General features: G+C 43.0%; 1 protein-coding gene across 4 annotated transcripts in view; it reads right to left on the bottom strand.

Annotated features, from left to right (window-relative positions):
• Positions 1-15,045, bottom strand: part of GRIK4 (glutamate ionotropic receptor kainate type subunit 4) — a 498,627-nt gene that overhangs the window by 181,193 nt on the left and 302,389 nt on the right. For all 4 annotated transcript variants that reach the window (XM_081172490.1, XM_081172492.1, XM_081172493.1 and 1 more), the window contains exon 3: positions 2,069-2,233. In XM_081172490.1, coding sequence (XP_081028616.1) covers positions 2,069-2,233 — 165 coding nt within the window. The remainder of the gene's footprint in view (positions 1-2,068; positions 2,234-15,045) is intronic.

Here is a 15,045-nt window from a genome sequence, read left to right as displayed (position 1 = left end):
GGGTGGGGTGGGGTAGGGTGGGACAGATTGCAAAAAGGGAGTAAGTGAAAGTATTTGGCTAATCATAATATGGGCAGGAAGCATTGCCCTCCCTTTCCATTTCCCTTGGCCTAATGACAGTTCATTATGAATTCAGATCCTGCTAGCTCTGTGGCCCTGTAGCATCAACACAGTTAGGTGGTCCCTGTCTGGCTGGGATCTCTTGGAGAAGGAGAAAGAAGGGCAGGAACTGGAGAGGGAAATGTCAAAGCAGCAGATAAGAGGGGATACGACAGCTGTCAATAGCAGCGCAAAAGATACTGTTTGAAGGGGGAGCAATTTGGTCTGCACAAAAGTTCCCCATGTGCCCTTCAAAAAAAGTTGGCGAGCAAACATTCAGAGCAGCCGTATTCACCTAACTGCCGTAGCTAATAGCTGATGCTAGAGCCCGCTTCTGTGGATTTCTGTCATCCTTGCTTTCTGGATTCACAGCAGGCAGTATTTTATATATATTTCACACCTGGCAATGCTAAAAGCTAACTTTAAACAACAACACGAAAGCTGAGATTCATGTGCTTTAAATGTGCTAAAACCAGAGAAATCCTGTAAATGTGATGAGTCTATGTGTGGGAATTCCAAGAAGAGAATCGCCAGGATTATAAAGCATGAGACCCAAGAGGTATTGCAAACATTCGTGCCTTTATAACGAGGTGCAAAGTGGTGTTTACAGCGTGTTAATTGATAAATGCTAGCTAATGTATTTTAATACCCTAACCAATGTTCCTGCTCTGGAAGTGCCCCGTGCAGCAAGCCAGGAGCATGATGGAAATTTTATGGTCTTTACTCACGTGTGCTTCATAAATTGAGAGAGGGGCTCAGCGTCAGGAGCACAGCCATCCTGCTAGGCCATTATCAAACCCCATTACACACTTTAGGTAATTATCACAGGCCAATGTCTTGAGGGCACTGTCACAGCTAAAGAGACATGCAGTGTTACTAATGTGAGTCCTGATCTTCTTGGAGCCTACAATCAAGCACAACGCTTACTATTTGTGAGTAATCTCGCTTACTATTTGTAAGTAATCTCGTTGCTTATGGCAATAAGGATGCAGAGGAACGTCTCTTTCTGAATGCAATGCATAGGAGGGACCATGAATCATAGAACTGTAGAGTTGGGAGGGACCCTGGGGGTCATCAAGTCCAGCCCAAATGTCTCACGGGAACAAGACAAGGAAAATATTGAGCCGCATTCACACCACACATTCAAAGCACTGTGATACCACTCCAAACAGTCATGGTTTCTGTTATGTACTGAGTTGAATAGGATCCAAAATGCAGCAGTCTGATTGGTCCTAGAACAATGGGATTCAGAATGCAGCAATCTGACTGGTCCTAGAACAACAGACTTCAGAATGCAGCAGTGCAGTCTGATTGGTCCGCAGGAGCCACCCAATCCAGCTCCAGGTGGAAGAGAACCCACAACCTGATTGGCCTACAGGAGAATCCTGGAATCAGCCAATCACGTGGGGCCCATTGTGTAAATAATGTATATAAGGCAGACATTCTGGGGGAAATTCCATTCCTCCTCACCACTATGAGCTGAATAAAGAGAATGAAATCCACTCTCGACTCCGAGTATATTTCAGTTTCCCTGCAAAGTATTCCAGGAGCTGTAGTTTAAGGGGCTGAGAGTTGTTAGGAGTCTCCTCACAGAGCTACAATTCACAGAGTGCTTAGCAATCTCTCTCCACATGGAACTCTTTTTCCTAGTTCTTTATCCAAGCAGGAACTGAGAGCAAGGGTGGTGTGGTGTTCAAATCTGCCATGAAGCTCACTGGATGACCCTGGACCAGTCAATACCTTTTAGTCTAACCTACCTCACAGGGTTGTCATGAGAATAAATGGGAAAGGGGCGGGGGGAGAGAACCACGAGTTTGCAACAGAAAACCACAGAAACAGCAGTAAGACATCTGCACAAAGGTAGGATCTCTAATTCAGTAGCTGGTACTTCCAGTTAGTACCATTATTGTTATTACTTCTTAGAAATTGAGCACTGCTCACAAAACCCAGGTCAAAGAGACATACATACTGGTCTCGGCTGTTTCATATTCGCTGTCTCTCAGCAGCTCGAAAATGTCCACCTCCACTTTGGCTTTCCCCGCCCGCTCCGGAGCTCGATTTATCCGATTCTTGGCCAGGGTGATCGAGAGCCGTTCGCCTCTGCTGCACTCCATCGGGTCGTCCAAAATGGCGGCTGCAAAACAAAGAAAGAAACAAACCCATAACAGATGGAAGGTGAGTGGGAAAGGGAATAAAAATGGAGGCTGCAAGCAAGTGGATCAGTAACCACACATTTCAAGATGGCAACATGAGAGGAGGGTTGCTCTTCTTCTTCTTCTTCTGTGGCCTGAATAAGAAGGCTGCTTTCAAGGCGGGTCCTATACAAATCCAATCTGTCCACTCAAATTGTTGCATTGCAGCAGACGAGAAAGAAATGCTGCGTTTTGCTTGCTTGTAGAAAGGTTTTTGTTTTTGTTGTTTTGCTTTTTTAAAAAAACAACCAGAAGGCGTTTAACATCAATCTCAATATTCAACAATGTGCCAGGAAGAAGTCTGCAGTACTGTTTGTCAATTCTTGTTAATAAAATATGTTTCTCTTAACTATTCAATTTTAGCCAGTGAATGGGGTCAAGAAGAGCCCTTTTGATTCATGAATTATTCTTTTCTGTGTGTGCCCTCAAACCCTCACTTCCTCTGGCACTAAAAAGGACTAAGTTGCCCTATGGTGTAAGGGAAGAAGCAAAGGGGTCTGTAGCTACACTGCCTGAGGTTTCTGGGGGCACAACCACTGAAAAGTGCCTAGGGAAAGGGGGCGTGAGGAAGAAGCAGGAAAGGAGGGGGCAGTAGCCTGAGAAGATAGCAAGTGGCTAGGAATGAAGTCTTGGACAAGGAGGCTCAGAGGAATGCGAGCAAACAAGAGACATGAAAGAGAGAATTGTACAGTTGCAAGGGACCCTGAAGACCATCCAATCCAAACCCCTACGATACAGGAATCATAGCTAAAGAACCCTTGATAGCCATCCAACCTCTCTTTAAAAACCTCCAAGGAAGGAGAGTCCCCCACCTTCTGAGGCAGTCTGTTCCACTGTCAAACAACTCTTACTCTCAGAAAGTTCTTCCTAATGTTTAGTTGGAATCACCTTTCTTGACAGGTCTTCAGATATGGATATCCTATCACCTCTCAGTCTTCTCTTCTCCAGGCTAGCCATACTCAGCTCCCTCAACTGTTCCTTATAATCCTTGGTTTCCTTGATCATCTTGGTTGCCCTCCTCTGAACACATTCCAGCTTGTCAACAACCTTCTTAAATTGTGCTGCCCCAAACTGGAGACAGTACTTCTGATCAAGGCAGAACAGAGTGGCACTATTACTTCTCTTGATCTGGACACTATACTTCTGTCGAGGCATCCTAGAACAGTATTAGCTTTTTCTTGCTTCTGTATCACACTGTTGGCTCATGTTAAACTTGTGGCTTAAGAAGTGGAAGGAAGAATTATTTGGACAAGGGACTACAGTGGTACAGGAACACAGGGAACTGCCTTATTCTGAGTCATACCAATGGTTCCATCTAGCTTCAACTGGCAGTGGGACTGTAAGATTTCAGAGAGGAGAGATGGCAGGAGATGCTGGGAACTGAACCTGGGACCTTCTGCATGAAAAGCAGGTGTTCTACCATAGGGCTACAACCCTTCCCCAGAGGTATGGAAGGATAAAGTTATAGGAAGCTGCCTGATACCAAGTAAGACCATCAGTCCATGTGAAGGAGCTTACAAGTGAGCCAGGTCAACCACAGGGCAGGTACGCACATGGGAGGCAGAGAATTAGCTTTTTATTAGCAGAAAATAACAACACAGCAGAGTCCTCTGGCTCCCCTTAATCCAGTTGAGACACTGCTGAAACTGACCAGAAGAAGAATCTTTATTTGCATCAGTCACTAGCCACAGCAATAAAATAAAATAAAATATACTGGAGACAGAGGCAAAAGTTTAACTATACAAAATACATTCTGGAGGTTTACCATATTTTTCGCTCTATAGGATGCACTTTCCCCCCTCCAAGAATGAAGGGGAAATGTGTGTGCGTCCTATGGAGCGAATGCAGGCTCCTTGGCTTCGCGGCGACGCGCCTGACCTGGAAGCCGGAGGAGGAACAGAAGGGTCTTCTTCTGTTCCTTCTCCAGCTTTGCTGAAGGGCGCTGTGCCTTCTCCCTCTCTGCGCAGCACCTCTCCTGTGAAGGAGAGGCGCTGCGCAGAGAGAGAGAAGGCGTAGTGACCCTTCAGCGTCGCGCCTGTCCTGGCTTCTGCTTTAGCCGCGCGCAGCCTCTTTGGGCAGGGGGAGCCTTCATCCTGCTGCCCTGAAGAGGCTTGGTGCGGTTATCCCAGAAGCCAGAACAGCCACACGGTATCCCAGAAGCCAGATCCCTTTTGCTGTTCTGGCTTCTGGGGTTCAGAATATTTTTTTCTTGTTTTCCGCCTCCCAAAACTAGGTGTGCCCTATGGTGCGAAAAATACAGTACATCAATAAATAATAGATCTTATTTTAATTGTCCCTGCTAAAAAAATTGCAGTTTTTGCTGTCAGCTGATTATCTTGATCTGCTATAAGAAATGACACAGTAGCAATGGTTGAATGACCTGGTATGGATAGTAATAGAAGGTAATAACCTCATCCCTCAAATCTTTATAAAGAGTGCAAGCTAGAAGCCCATGAACCACTGACTCAATACAGCCATCTCCACATGGACATTACTGTTTTCCCAGCAGAATTTTTTGAAATTGACCCTCAAGTACGGCTGAAGGCAAGATATTTAATCTTGTGCAAGTGAAAGTGCATCTTTATTTTGGAATTGTTAAATTTTGCAAAGAGGGTGCCAACGTGTCAAAATAACTAGGTGGAAAATAATCATTCCATGGACAAAATTTCCTCATCAGGGCCAAATTATTCTGTCTCTCGTTATCATATAGGCCCTGTCTAATTAAATTATTTGCTTTACTGAATCCCAGTGTTAATAACTGTCGTGGTGATAAACCAGAAAAGTAAAACTTTTGGTTGACAATTTTAGTCCAAGTGCTCTCATGGCAATCTTGTGATACTAAGGGTAGTAGACCGATGGGGTTTAAATTTAGCCGAAGCCAATAATTAAATGTCCTACACCAAATCTGTAATTCAACAGAGGGGAGATTAGCCTCCAAGCGCAATGAAGCATTTGGAACACTGGATGGAACAGGAAAAAATTGCCTTAGGAACTTAAGATTGAACAGCTTCTGTAGTTCCAAGGTGAGCGCCTGTCCAAATCTGAGCCCCATGTAATAACTGTGCTAGGGGTTTAGCTTTACACACTTCAAGGGCTGATGAGATATGACTGCCACCTTTCATATGGAAAAAGCATGTCAGAATTTTGGCACTGTGAGATGCTTTTCCCTTTGCATATTTCTGATGACCCTGTTGACTGAAAAATAAGGCTGGGTTATTTAAAGACTTTAACTTGTTCAGTCAACTGATTATCCATATACCATCTATTGTCCCTATAGTTCCTTGAAGACACCATGACTTTAGTCTGAAACTGACCACTTGCCCCTCTTGTGTCTACCTCTAGATCCCTCCAAAGGCTGCAAAGAGGGGTTGGGCTCCTCCTCTGGGCCTGACCCACTGCTCAGCAATGTGCAGGACTCTCCTTGATTGGGGTGTCAGAGGGGGACAGGATCCACCAGGACTGGGGCTGTCCTGCTTCTGGGTAGCAAGGACAATCTCTGACTCCTCTCAGCTTGAGTCTGCATTCACACTGTGACTCTCAGCCTCTAACCCTCTCCTGAAAGGCCCTCTTTCTCATGACCAATCCCTTGATTGCTCAACCCCCTTGCTTCTAGCAACTCCCAGCTCATCCCTTTTGCAGACTGCTCTTCAGTGTCCCACCACCAGGATCCGGGATCTAAACACATTGTCTTCTGTGTCCTCCCTGGGGAGCTCTTGGGTGGGCAGCTCCCACCACTCTTCCTCTTCCAGCTGGTTCCTGACGGTCCATCTAGTTTAGTATCACCGGCACTGACTGGCAGCAGCTCTCGATGGCTTCAGAGAGGAACACACACACACAGAGCCCTACCTGGAGATACTAGGGATTGAACCTTGGGCTATTTGCATGCAAAGCATGCACTCTGTTACTGAGCTATGGTCCTTCCTCGTAAATTTGAAACCATCAGTTAGATACGGGAGGCTTTTTGCACCCACCCAGCCACACAGAAACGCCTTTCCCTGCAGAGTGCAGCTTCTGAAGTCTGCGAACATCACAGCCATTACAGGAAAGGACAATCACCTGCATCTTGCTCACTCAGCAGGTGTGAGACAGAACCTGCAAGCAGTTACCCCTTCCCAATTCATTCATTCATTCATTCATTCATTCATTCATTCATTTACTAGTGTCATATACTTAGAAGTGTAGGGAAGAGGTAATGAACTCCTGTCCTAAGACCTGTTCCCAAAATGCTCCTCCCACCACTTTAAAAATCTTAGAGGATGAAGAACCACCTGAAAAGACTTAAGGCATTTCTTCTTCTTCTTCTTCTTCTTCTTCTTCTTCTTCTTCTTCTTCTTCTTCTTCTTCTTCTTCTTCTTCCTTACTTATACCCTACCCATCTGGCCAGGCCTCCCCGGCCACTCTGGGCAGCTTCCAACAGCAAATTAAAAACACAATAAAGCATTAAACATTAAAATCTTCCCTAAAGTTCCCTAAACAGGACTGCCTTCAGATGTATTCTAAAAGTCAGATACTTGTTTATTTCCTTGGCATCTGATGGGAGGGCGTTCCACAGGGTGGGAGCCACTACCGAGAAGGCCCTCTGCCTGGTTCCCTGTAACCTCACTTCTCTCAGTGTGGGAACTGCCAGAAGACCCTCAGAGCTGGGCCTCAGTGTCCGGGCAGAACAATGTCATCCCAAAATTAAGCCCACATCAGCATTATACATTTAAAGCAGGATCATGCCATATTAGACAGTCATGGGTTTTCCCCAAAGTATCCTGGGAATTGTAGTTTGTTAAGGGTGCAGAGCATTGTTAGGAGACCACATTCCCCTCCCAAAGCTACAACTCCCAGATTTTGCTGGGATGCGGGATTGATTGAAACCACTCTGAGAACTGTAGCTCTGTGAGGTGGCAGAGGGATTCCTTAACAACGCTCAGCACCCTTAACAAACGACGCTTCCTGGGATTTTGGGGGGGAAACCTACCATATTTTTTGCTCTATAAGACTCACTTTTTCCCTCCTAAAAAGTAAGGGGAAATGTGTGTGCGTCTTATGGGGCGAATGCAGGCTGCACAGCTATCCCAGAAGCCAGAACAGCAAGAGGGATTGCTGCTTTCACTGTGCAGCGATCCCTCTTGCTGTTCTGGCTTCTGAGATTCAGAATATTTTTTTTCTTGTTTTCCTCCTCCAAAAACTAGGTGCGTCTTGTGGTCTGGTGTGTCTTATAGAGTGAAAAATACGGTACTTTACATGTATAGTTGAAGATGGAGCCCAAGTGAAGGAGAAGGTCCCAGAGGTCTACCCTGGGAGAGCATGGATAAATCAAGCAACTGACATGCCTGTTTTTATACCAGACTGTAGAGTTTTTCAATGTGATGCAAAAATAACCTCAGCATAGTTGTCATGAAGCTTCCACTAAGTGACTAAAAAAAAAAATATAAAAAAAATTGAATGGTTTGAACTTTTCTGCAGAAATGAACAAGCAGAGGAGCAGGGTTTTTTTTTTTGTCCCTTACAGATTTTGACTGAAAGTATCCTTATAGAACAGAGCAGGAAAGTGGGCAGAGTTAAGTGGTTCATTTAGGTGGGTGGGCCCAGTGGTGGTGCTTTGAATTCTTTTATCATTTTTGCAGGAAAGCCTCCACTGGTCCCTGTTTACACCAAGCTCTGCTTAATCACTGTAGCATAAAAGGTAAAAAAAACCCCACCCCAACCCTAAAGTGCCTGGACTCCACATGAAGGAATAAACACAACAGTGAAAGAGGAGCTGGTGGTATAAAATAGCATCTTTTCCCTTGGAAGTACACACATATCTCCCATTAAATTTAACAGGATTGGCATGGACGAATTGAGAGACGGCGAGATAAATTAGACAGATAATGCACGCTCTGTTTCCTGAGCCGCTATTCATGCACATCCATTCTCCGAAACCCGGCACCAACATCACAGAACGCTAGCTCCTGGGCCACCGGCGTGCTTGCAAAGCTTTTCAAGGCAGCACAAGAATGCACAGCTATCTACTAATGAGAAGAAGAAGAAAAACCTCAAACCCATTCTAATACATATGCACACAATTCCTGGGCATGCCATGTAATTTTTGAAAAATGCAGAGGAAATTTGCTGTCTCCGCCAGGACTTTTCAAGACTAAATTTCATGCTGCGTGACTTTGCAAAGTGCCCTGAGGAGGGGTTGTTTTGCAGAAGAGAAATTAGGGCGGGGTGGGCAGGGACAGTGCTTAACCCATTTGTTGTAGCCTCTCCCTCCCCAATGGTGTTTTTTTTTTTTTTATATAAAATTTTTTATTGCGTTTCTTTCCATAGGTTAACAGATTTGTTTACATAGCAACATGCAAGAAACATTTTTTTTATATATGAAGAAAAATAAGAAAAAGAAGAAAAAGTTAAGTGACTTTCACAACGTCCTTCAACAGTTCGCTTTCTTTTTGGACCTCCTCACATCCTCTCAACATTGCATTCATTATTCTAGCCAGTTCAGCAATTTGTTATCTTGTTTCACATCTTATTGTACCTTTGAATTTATTATGTTACCAATTTCGGAAGTTTGTAATTTAGTTTTAACACTCTTAATAAACATAATATTTTGTTTCTAATTTATCTCGTTTTTTCATCAATACTTACTTTATCATTTACTTAGATAAATTGCAGAAGCATAACGTTTCTTAATCGTGCACAATCTTAACATTCAAACAACTTATAGTATTTTTGCAAATAGTCCTTAAATTTTTTCCAGTCCTCCTCCATTGTTTCTTCGCTCAGATCTCGAATTCTGCCAGTCATTTCTGCCAGCTCCATATAGTCCATCAGCTGCGTCTGCCAGTCCTCCAGTGTGGGTAAATCTGGTGTCTTCCAGAACTTTGCAATAAGAATCCTTGCTGCTGTGGTTGCATACATAAACAAGGTTCTGTCCTTCTTTGGCACCTTCCGATCCACCATGCCCAGGAGAAAGGCCTCTGGTTTCTTAGAAAAGGTATATTTAAATACCTTTTTCAACTCATTATATATCATTTCCCAGAAGGCCTTTACTTTCGGGCAGGTCCACCAGAGGTGAAAGAATGTCCCTTCTGCCTCCTTGCATTTCCAACACTTATTATCAGACAGATGATATATTTTAGCCAACTTGACTGGGGTCATGTACCACCGGTATACCATTTTCATAATGTTCTCTTTCAAGGCACTACATGCCGTGAATTTCATACCGGTGTTCCTCCCCAATGGTGTTTTTTAAGCCTGTGCTTTTGTGGGTTAAACTTGGCTCTTGTAACATTAAGGGGTGATAAAAGGAGTACTGCACACTACCCAAATATTTCGCATTACGCTGTTCACTTCCCCTAAGTTTTCATCATTTGCATGTGTAATGTGTATCACCAAATCCTTGCTCCTCCAAGAATGGTTTTTGCCACCCTTTTGCTTCCCAAAGTAGCGTTTAGAGAGTTGTACTTGGTACCACTAATGGTGGTTAAAAGTAGCTGAGAAAAGGTGGAGGAGTGTCAGGAAAAGTTTGACCGGCATTCTTTTTTTTTTTTTTTTTTGGATATTTTCTGCAACATGCCATTGATGCAATCACAGTAGTGGATTAATACTGGGTGCATCATTCTGTTTTATTAGTTGTTCTGCCATGCTTTCCTTGTGTTACCACATCTTTGCTGTTTGGAGGGGCAGCCTTGTGCAACACTGCAGCAAAAACAGAACATACATACACACCAGTGGAGTATTTGCGGTATGAAAAGCTGCAGGATTTTAGCAGGAAATGATGGGGCCTGCACCTATTTACCAAGGAAAACAGTACGACCACCCCAGAACTTTGGCAGACACAGAAATGCCACCATGTATAAGCACCCTGATGATATTATAAGCACAAACGATCATGACTGTTTAATTAAAAGGATGTATGAAGGCACCTGAAGTTTCTTAACTGTACTTTGGGAACCTGCAAAACTCCATTTGACCAGAGATGATATGCAGGAACACAGGAATCTGCCTTTTACTGAGTCAGACCATAGATCCATCTAGCTCAGTATTGTCTACACTGACTGGCAGCAGCACTCCAAGGTTTCAGGCAGGGAGCGTCTCCCAGCCCTACCTGGAGATGCTGGGGATTGAACTTGGGTTCTTCTGCATGCAAGGCAGATATTCTGTCACTGAGCTATAGCCCTTCTATAAGAGGCAAAAAATGAGTGTGTATACCAGGCTTCCTCAACCTCGGCCCTCCAGATGTTTTGAGACTACAGTTCCCATCATCCCTGAACACTGGTCCTGCTAGCTAGGGATCATGGGAGTTGTAGGCCAAAAACATCTGGAGGGCCGAGTTTGAGGAAGCCTGGTGTATACCCTAGGCAGTCATAAAAAGGTAAAGGCAAAGGACCCTGACAGTTAAGTCCAGTCGCAGACGACTGGGGTTGTGGCACTCATCTCACTTTACTGGCTGAGGGAGCCAGCGTTTGTCCAGGTCATATGGCCAGCATGACTAAGCCGCTTCTGGCGAAACCAGAGCAGCACACGGAAATGTCGTTTACCTTCCCGCTGGAGCGGTACCTATTTATCTACTTGCACTTTGATGTGCTTTCAAACTGCTAGGTTGGCAGGAGCTGGGACCGAGCAACAGGAGCTCACCCCGTCACGGGGATTCGAGCCGCTGATCTTCTGATCGCCAAGCCCTAGGCTCAGTGGTTTAGACCACAGCGCCACCCGCGTCATAGATTCTGCCAGAAATGGGTTGTATCCAATGCTAGCTCTACTCGAAGTAGACCCATTGGAGTTAATGAAAACAGTAAATGTTGGTTCATTAATTTGAACAAGTCTACTCTGAGCAGAACCTAGCTGGATACAGAATCAGCTGCTTTTTGCTGGCTGAGAGAATGGCTGCTTCTTGAAAATACTGAAGTGTTGGATTTAGAAGGTTTTAACAATGTATTTGGTTGGCATGCATATTTGTGGTACGATAAGGTAAAAGTACATAAAGCATTTAAAAATCATATTGTTAGAAAAGCATTGTTTAACGTTTGGATAAGATATAAGGATTTACTAGAAAAGAAAACCCCAAGATGGTTGTCACCAATGAAAGCGAAGGCACAGAAAAAACTCAATATGGAGGCCAAATGGCCGAAATATTGGGAAATTCTGGTGCAAGATGGAGACAGAATAAAATTGCAGAGCTTTGAAAAATAAAGTGCGAGATTGGCTCCATTATTATCAAATAATGGAGACATACAAATTGGACAAAAAAGTTGGTTTCCAGGTGGAAAAATCAGAATTGGAAACAGAATTGTTAGATCCAAAAACCAAGAATTTGTCAAGAATGTATAACTTGCTGATGAAATGGAACACTCAGGATGAAATGGTGAAATCAGCTATGATTAAATGGGCACAAGATGTAGGACATAACATAATGATGGCTGACTGGGAACAGTTATGGACCACAGGTATGAAATTTACAGCATGTAATGCCCTAAGAGAAAATTTAATGAAAATGATTTATAGGTGGTACATGACACCAGTTAAGCTTGAAAAAATCTACCATTTGCCCAATAATAAATGTTGGAAATGTAATGAGACTGAAGGTACATTCTTTCACCTTTGGTGGACGTGCCCAAGGATTAAGGCAATCTGGGAGATGATTTATAATGAAATGAAAAAGGTATTTAAATATACCTTCCTTAAGAAACCAGAGGCCTTTCACTGAGAACGCAGGAAAGGGTGATGTGAGGAAGTCCAAAGATTATGAAAATATGATTTATGGATAATTGTTTTTTGTTGTATTCTTTTTTTCATTCTATGTCTATTTTCTAATTTTTCTTTGTTTTTTTTCTATTTGTTGTATGGTGATGGTATTATATATGTTTGGTGGTTTGTTCTTTGTTTAAAATTTGCAATAAATATCTTTTTTTTAAAAAGAAAAGAAAAGAAACCAGAGGCCTTTCTCCTGGGCATGGTCGAGCAATTGGTGTTAAAGAAGGATAGAACTTTTTTTATGTATGCAACAACAGCAGCAAGAATACTCATCACGAAATATTGGAAGACACAAGATTTACCCACCAGGGAAGAATGGCAGATGAAGTTGATGGACTACATGGAATTGGCGGAAATGACTGGCAGAATCTGAGACCAGGGAGAAGAGTCGGTGGAAGAAGACTGGAAAAAGTTTAAAGACTATTTACAGAAATACTGTAAAATTAATGAATGTTAGAAAAATGTTGGAATGAAGTTATATGGCTTTAGTAGAAATGTTATAAGGAATTAAGTATAAATAGATTAATAGAGCATTAAAGGGAAAAATAAGGTTAGAATGTGTTAAGACAATTATAGGATAGAAAACAGAGGAAGATGGAAAGGAATTGCTGAAACAATTATTAGAGGTGGAATACAAAAAGGGAGGTGTGAGGAGGTCGTGGAAATTAGTGAAAGAAAGATAAGATATTGAAATTGGACTGTGTTTTAAATGGTTTTTGTTTTGTTTTGTTAGTTGTATGTTAGTGTTTTGCAGTGTGTTTTTTTGTATTGTATTGTATTGTTGTATGCTTTTTCTTTTTTTGCTTTTTTGTAGTGTTGTGTTCAATTTGTTGGAAAACTAATAAATATTATTTTTTTTAAAAAAGAACCTAGCTGGATACAAACCACATGATAGCACAGGCTTTGGATGCCAGAGGCACTTGGTTGAATCCTTGACATCTCCATTAAAAGAATCTCAGGGCGGGGAAGCCCCCTTTCCCTGAGAAGAATCTGGAGATCCACTGTCTATGGTGTGGGCAACCCTGAGCCAGGGAGCCTCCTTCAACATAAAGCAACTTCATATGTTCATAAGGGCTGTCACAGCCATGTAGAAAAATGACCAGAGGGCTCTTGATTGGACTAGAGAGGCAGCCTTTTTGGACAGCTTCTGAAAAGCTGCCATCTGCTTTGGACAGAGTGCCGAGAATCAAAGAAATAGATTGAAGAGGAGAGGCAGGGAGTGCTAAGGTTTCCAGTCAGTCCTCTCCGCCACCCCCCACCTTCTTAAGGTCTCAAAAAATAATAATTTCTGGCCTCGTTACAATTAATGCCCGGAATGAAGGTTAAGAAAGAAGGCCCCTTAGCTATTAAATCAATGGCTGCATTAAGTTCTGGGCATGAAAAACATTTGTATTTCCATTGGCTAAAATAGAATAGGGGGAAAGGCTGTAGCTCAGCTGTAGAGCATCTACTTTGCATGCAGAAGGTCCCAGGCAGGGCTGTCTTAAGCATATGCGGCGCTGGGATGCAAAGATCCGCCTGGCGCCCAGCCCAGCCCAGCCCAGCCCAGTGGTACCTCTGGATGCAAATGGGATCCCTTCTGGAGCCCCGTTCTACTGGCATTCAGATATATACTGCCTACAAACACAGAGGTTTCTAGGTAGCTGTTATAGCTAATAGCCACAACAGACCTTTCATGAACATGTCACACACATCCTGTTAACATCATCTAAGCCTGTAGCCATCATCACATCTTGCAGTACGACTCATGCAACACGTTGGCGACTAATATCCACACAATAATTACCAAAATAATTATACATTCTTTATCAATCTTCTGAGAAAAATACAGGTAAGTTCATGAAGATACCAACAAAAGGTAAGTTTGGTGTTGTTCACAATACTGAGAGATGCTAGTAGAGTTGTAGATAGATGTTAATGAAGTTGTAGATGAGAGGGTGCGGGCATTTTGCACCTGTTTTGCCCTGGCAGTCCAAGTAATCAAGAGGCCACTGTTCGCCCCCGATGGGGCCCTTTTACTGGGGCTTGCAGGGAGCACACCCCCTGCAAGTCCCAGTAAAAGGGCCCCATCGGGGGCGAACAGCGAAAAAGGTGCAAAACGCCAGCACCCTGACTACCTAAAAAGATAAAGAAAACAAAAGACTGAGTTAAGCATTTGAAAACTCTATTGAGATCAGACATTATAAGTTCATCTTAGACTGGGTAGTTCACAAGTTTCTGTGGCTTTGCACAAGACCTTGTATTTTTCTCAGAAGATTGATAAAGAATGTATTGGTAATTATTGTGTGTATATTAGTCGCCAACATGTTGCAGGAGTCGTACTACTTCTATCAACAGCATAGGTTGCATTTTTCTAGCATCATCACATCTTGTGACAACAAATCTCATAGTTTAACTATGTGTCGCAGGGGCAGATATTGTGGCGCACACCATATTATGCTGTTGGAGTACAATTCTCATCAGCTCCTACCAGCCCCCATATCCGATGGCTTGGGTTGGTGGGAGTTGTAGTTCAACAACATCTGGATTGTGTGAGGTGAATAAATTTGTGCCTATGAATCTCCCACCATCGTGCTTCATTGGATGACTAGTGTTACAGAAGATGCACAATGACAAGTCCTCAGTCATGCACATTAATGACAATGGTTCTACTCTGAGTAAAACTTAGGTGAATGCCTCCTGATATACTTTTTGAGTGAGCCAGCAGCATCCATTCAACTAGCAAGTCATAAACTGTGCAGTAATTTAGAGGAATCTGGTGACTATTATCAAGCTTCTCTACTCAAAAGTACAAAAAATTCTGGACAATAAAGTCAAACAAACAAAAACCAATGATCCAAAAACAAAAGGAAACATATCACAGCAGCGGCAGCAGCAGGAACAACAACAACTTAGTTTGACAACCCCAGGGAAAATTCTCTCTGTCAAACCAGCTGCTTTTAAATTAAGTGACGAAAAGATAGTTGTGGTGGTGGTTATTTACTATTTTGACACAGTGCCACCATCTATGCACATTATGCTTTAC

Source organism: Podarcis bocagei (assembly GCF_964188305.1).
Source record: "Podarcis bocagei genome assembly, chromosome: 15".
NCBI lineage: Eukaryota > Metazoa > Chordata > Lepidosauria > Squamata > Lacertidae > Podarcis > Podarcis bocagei.
Note: the sequence above shows the minus strand (reverse complement) of the source record. Positions and strands in the feature narration are given on the sequence as shown.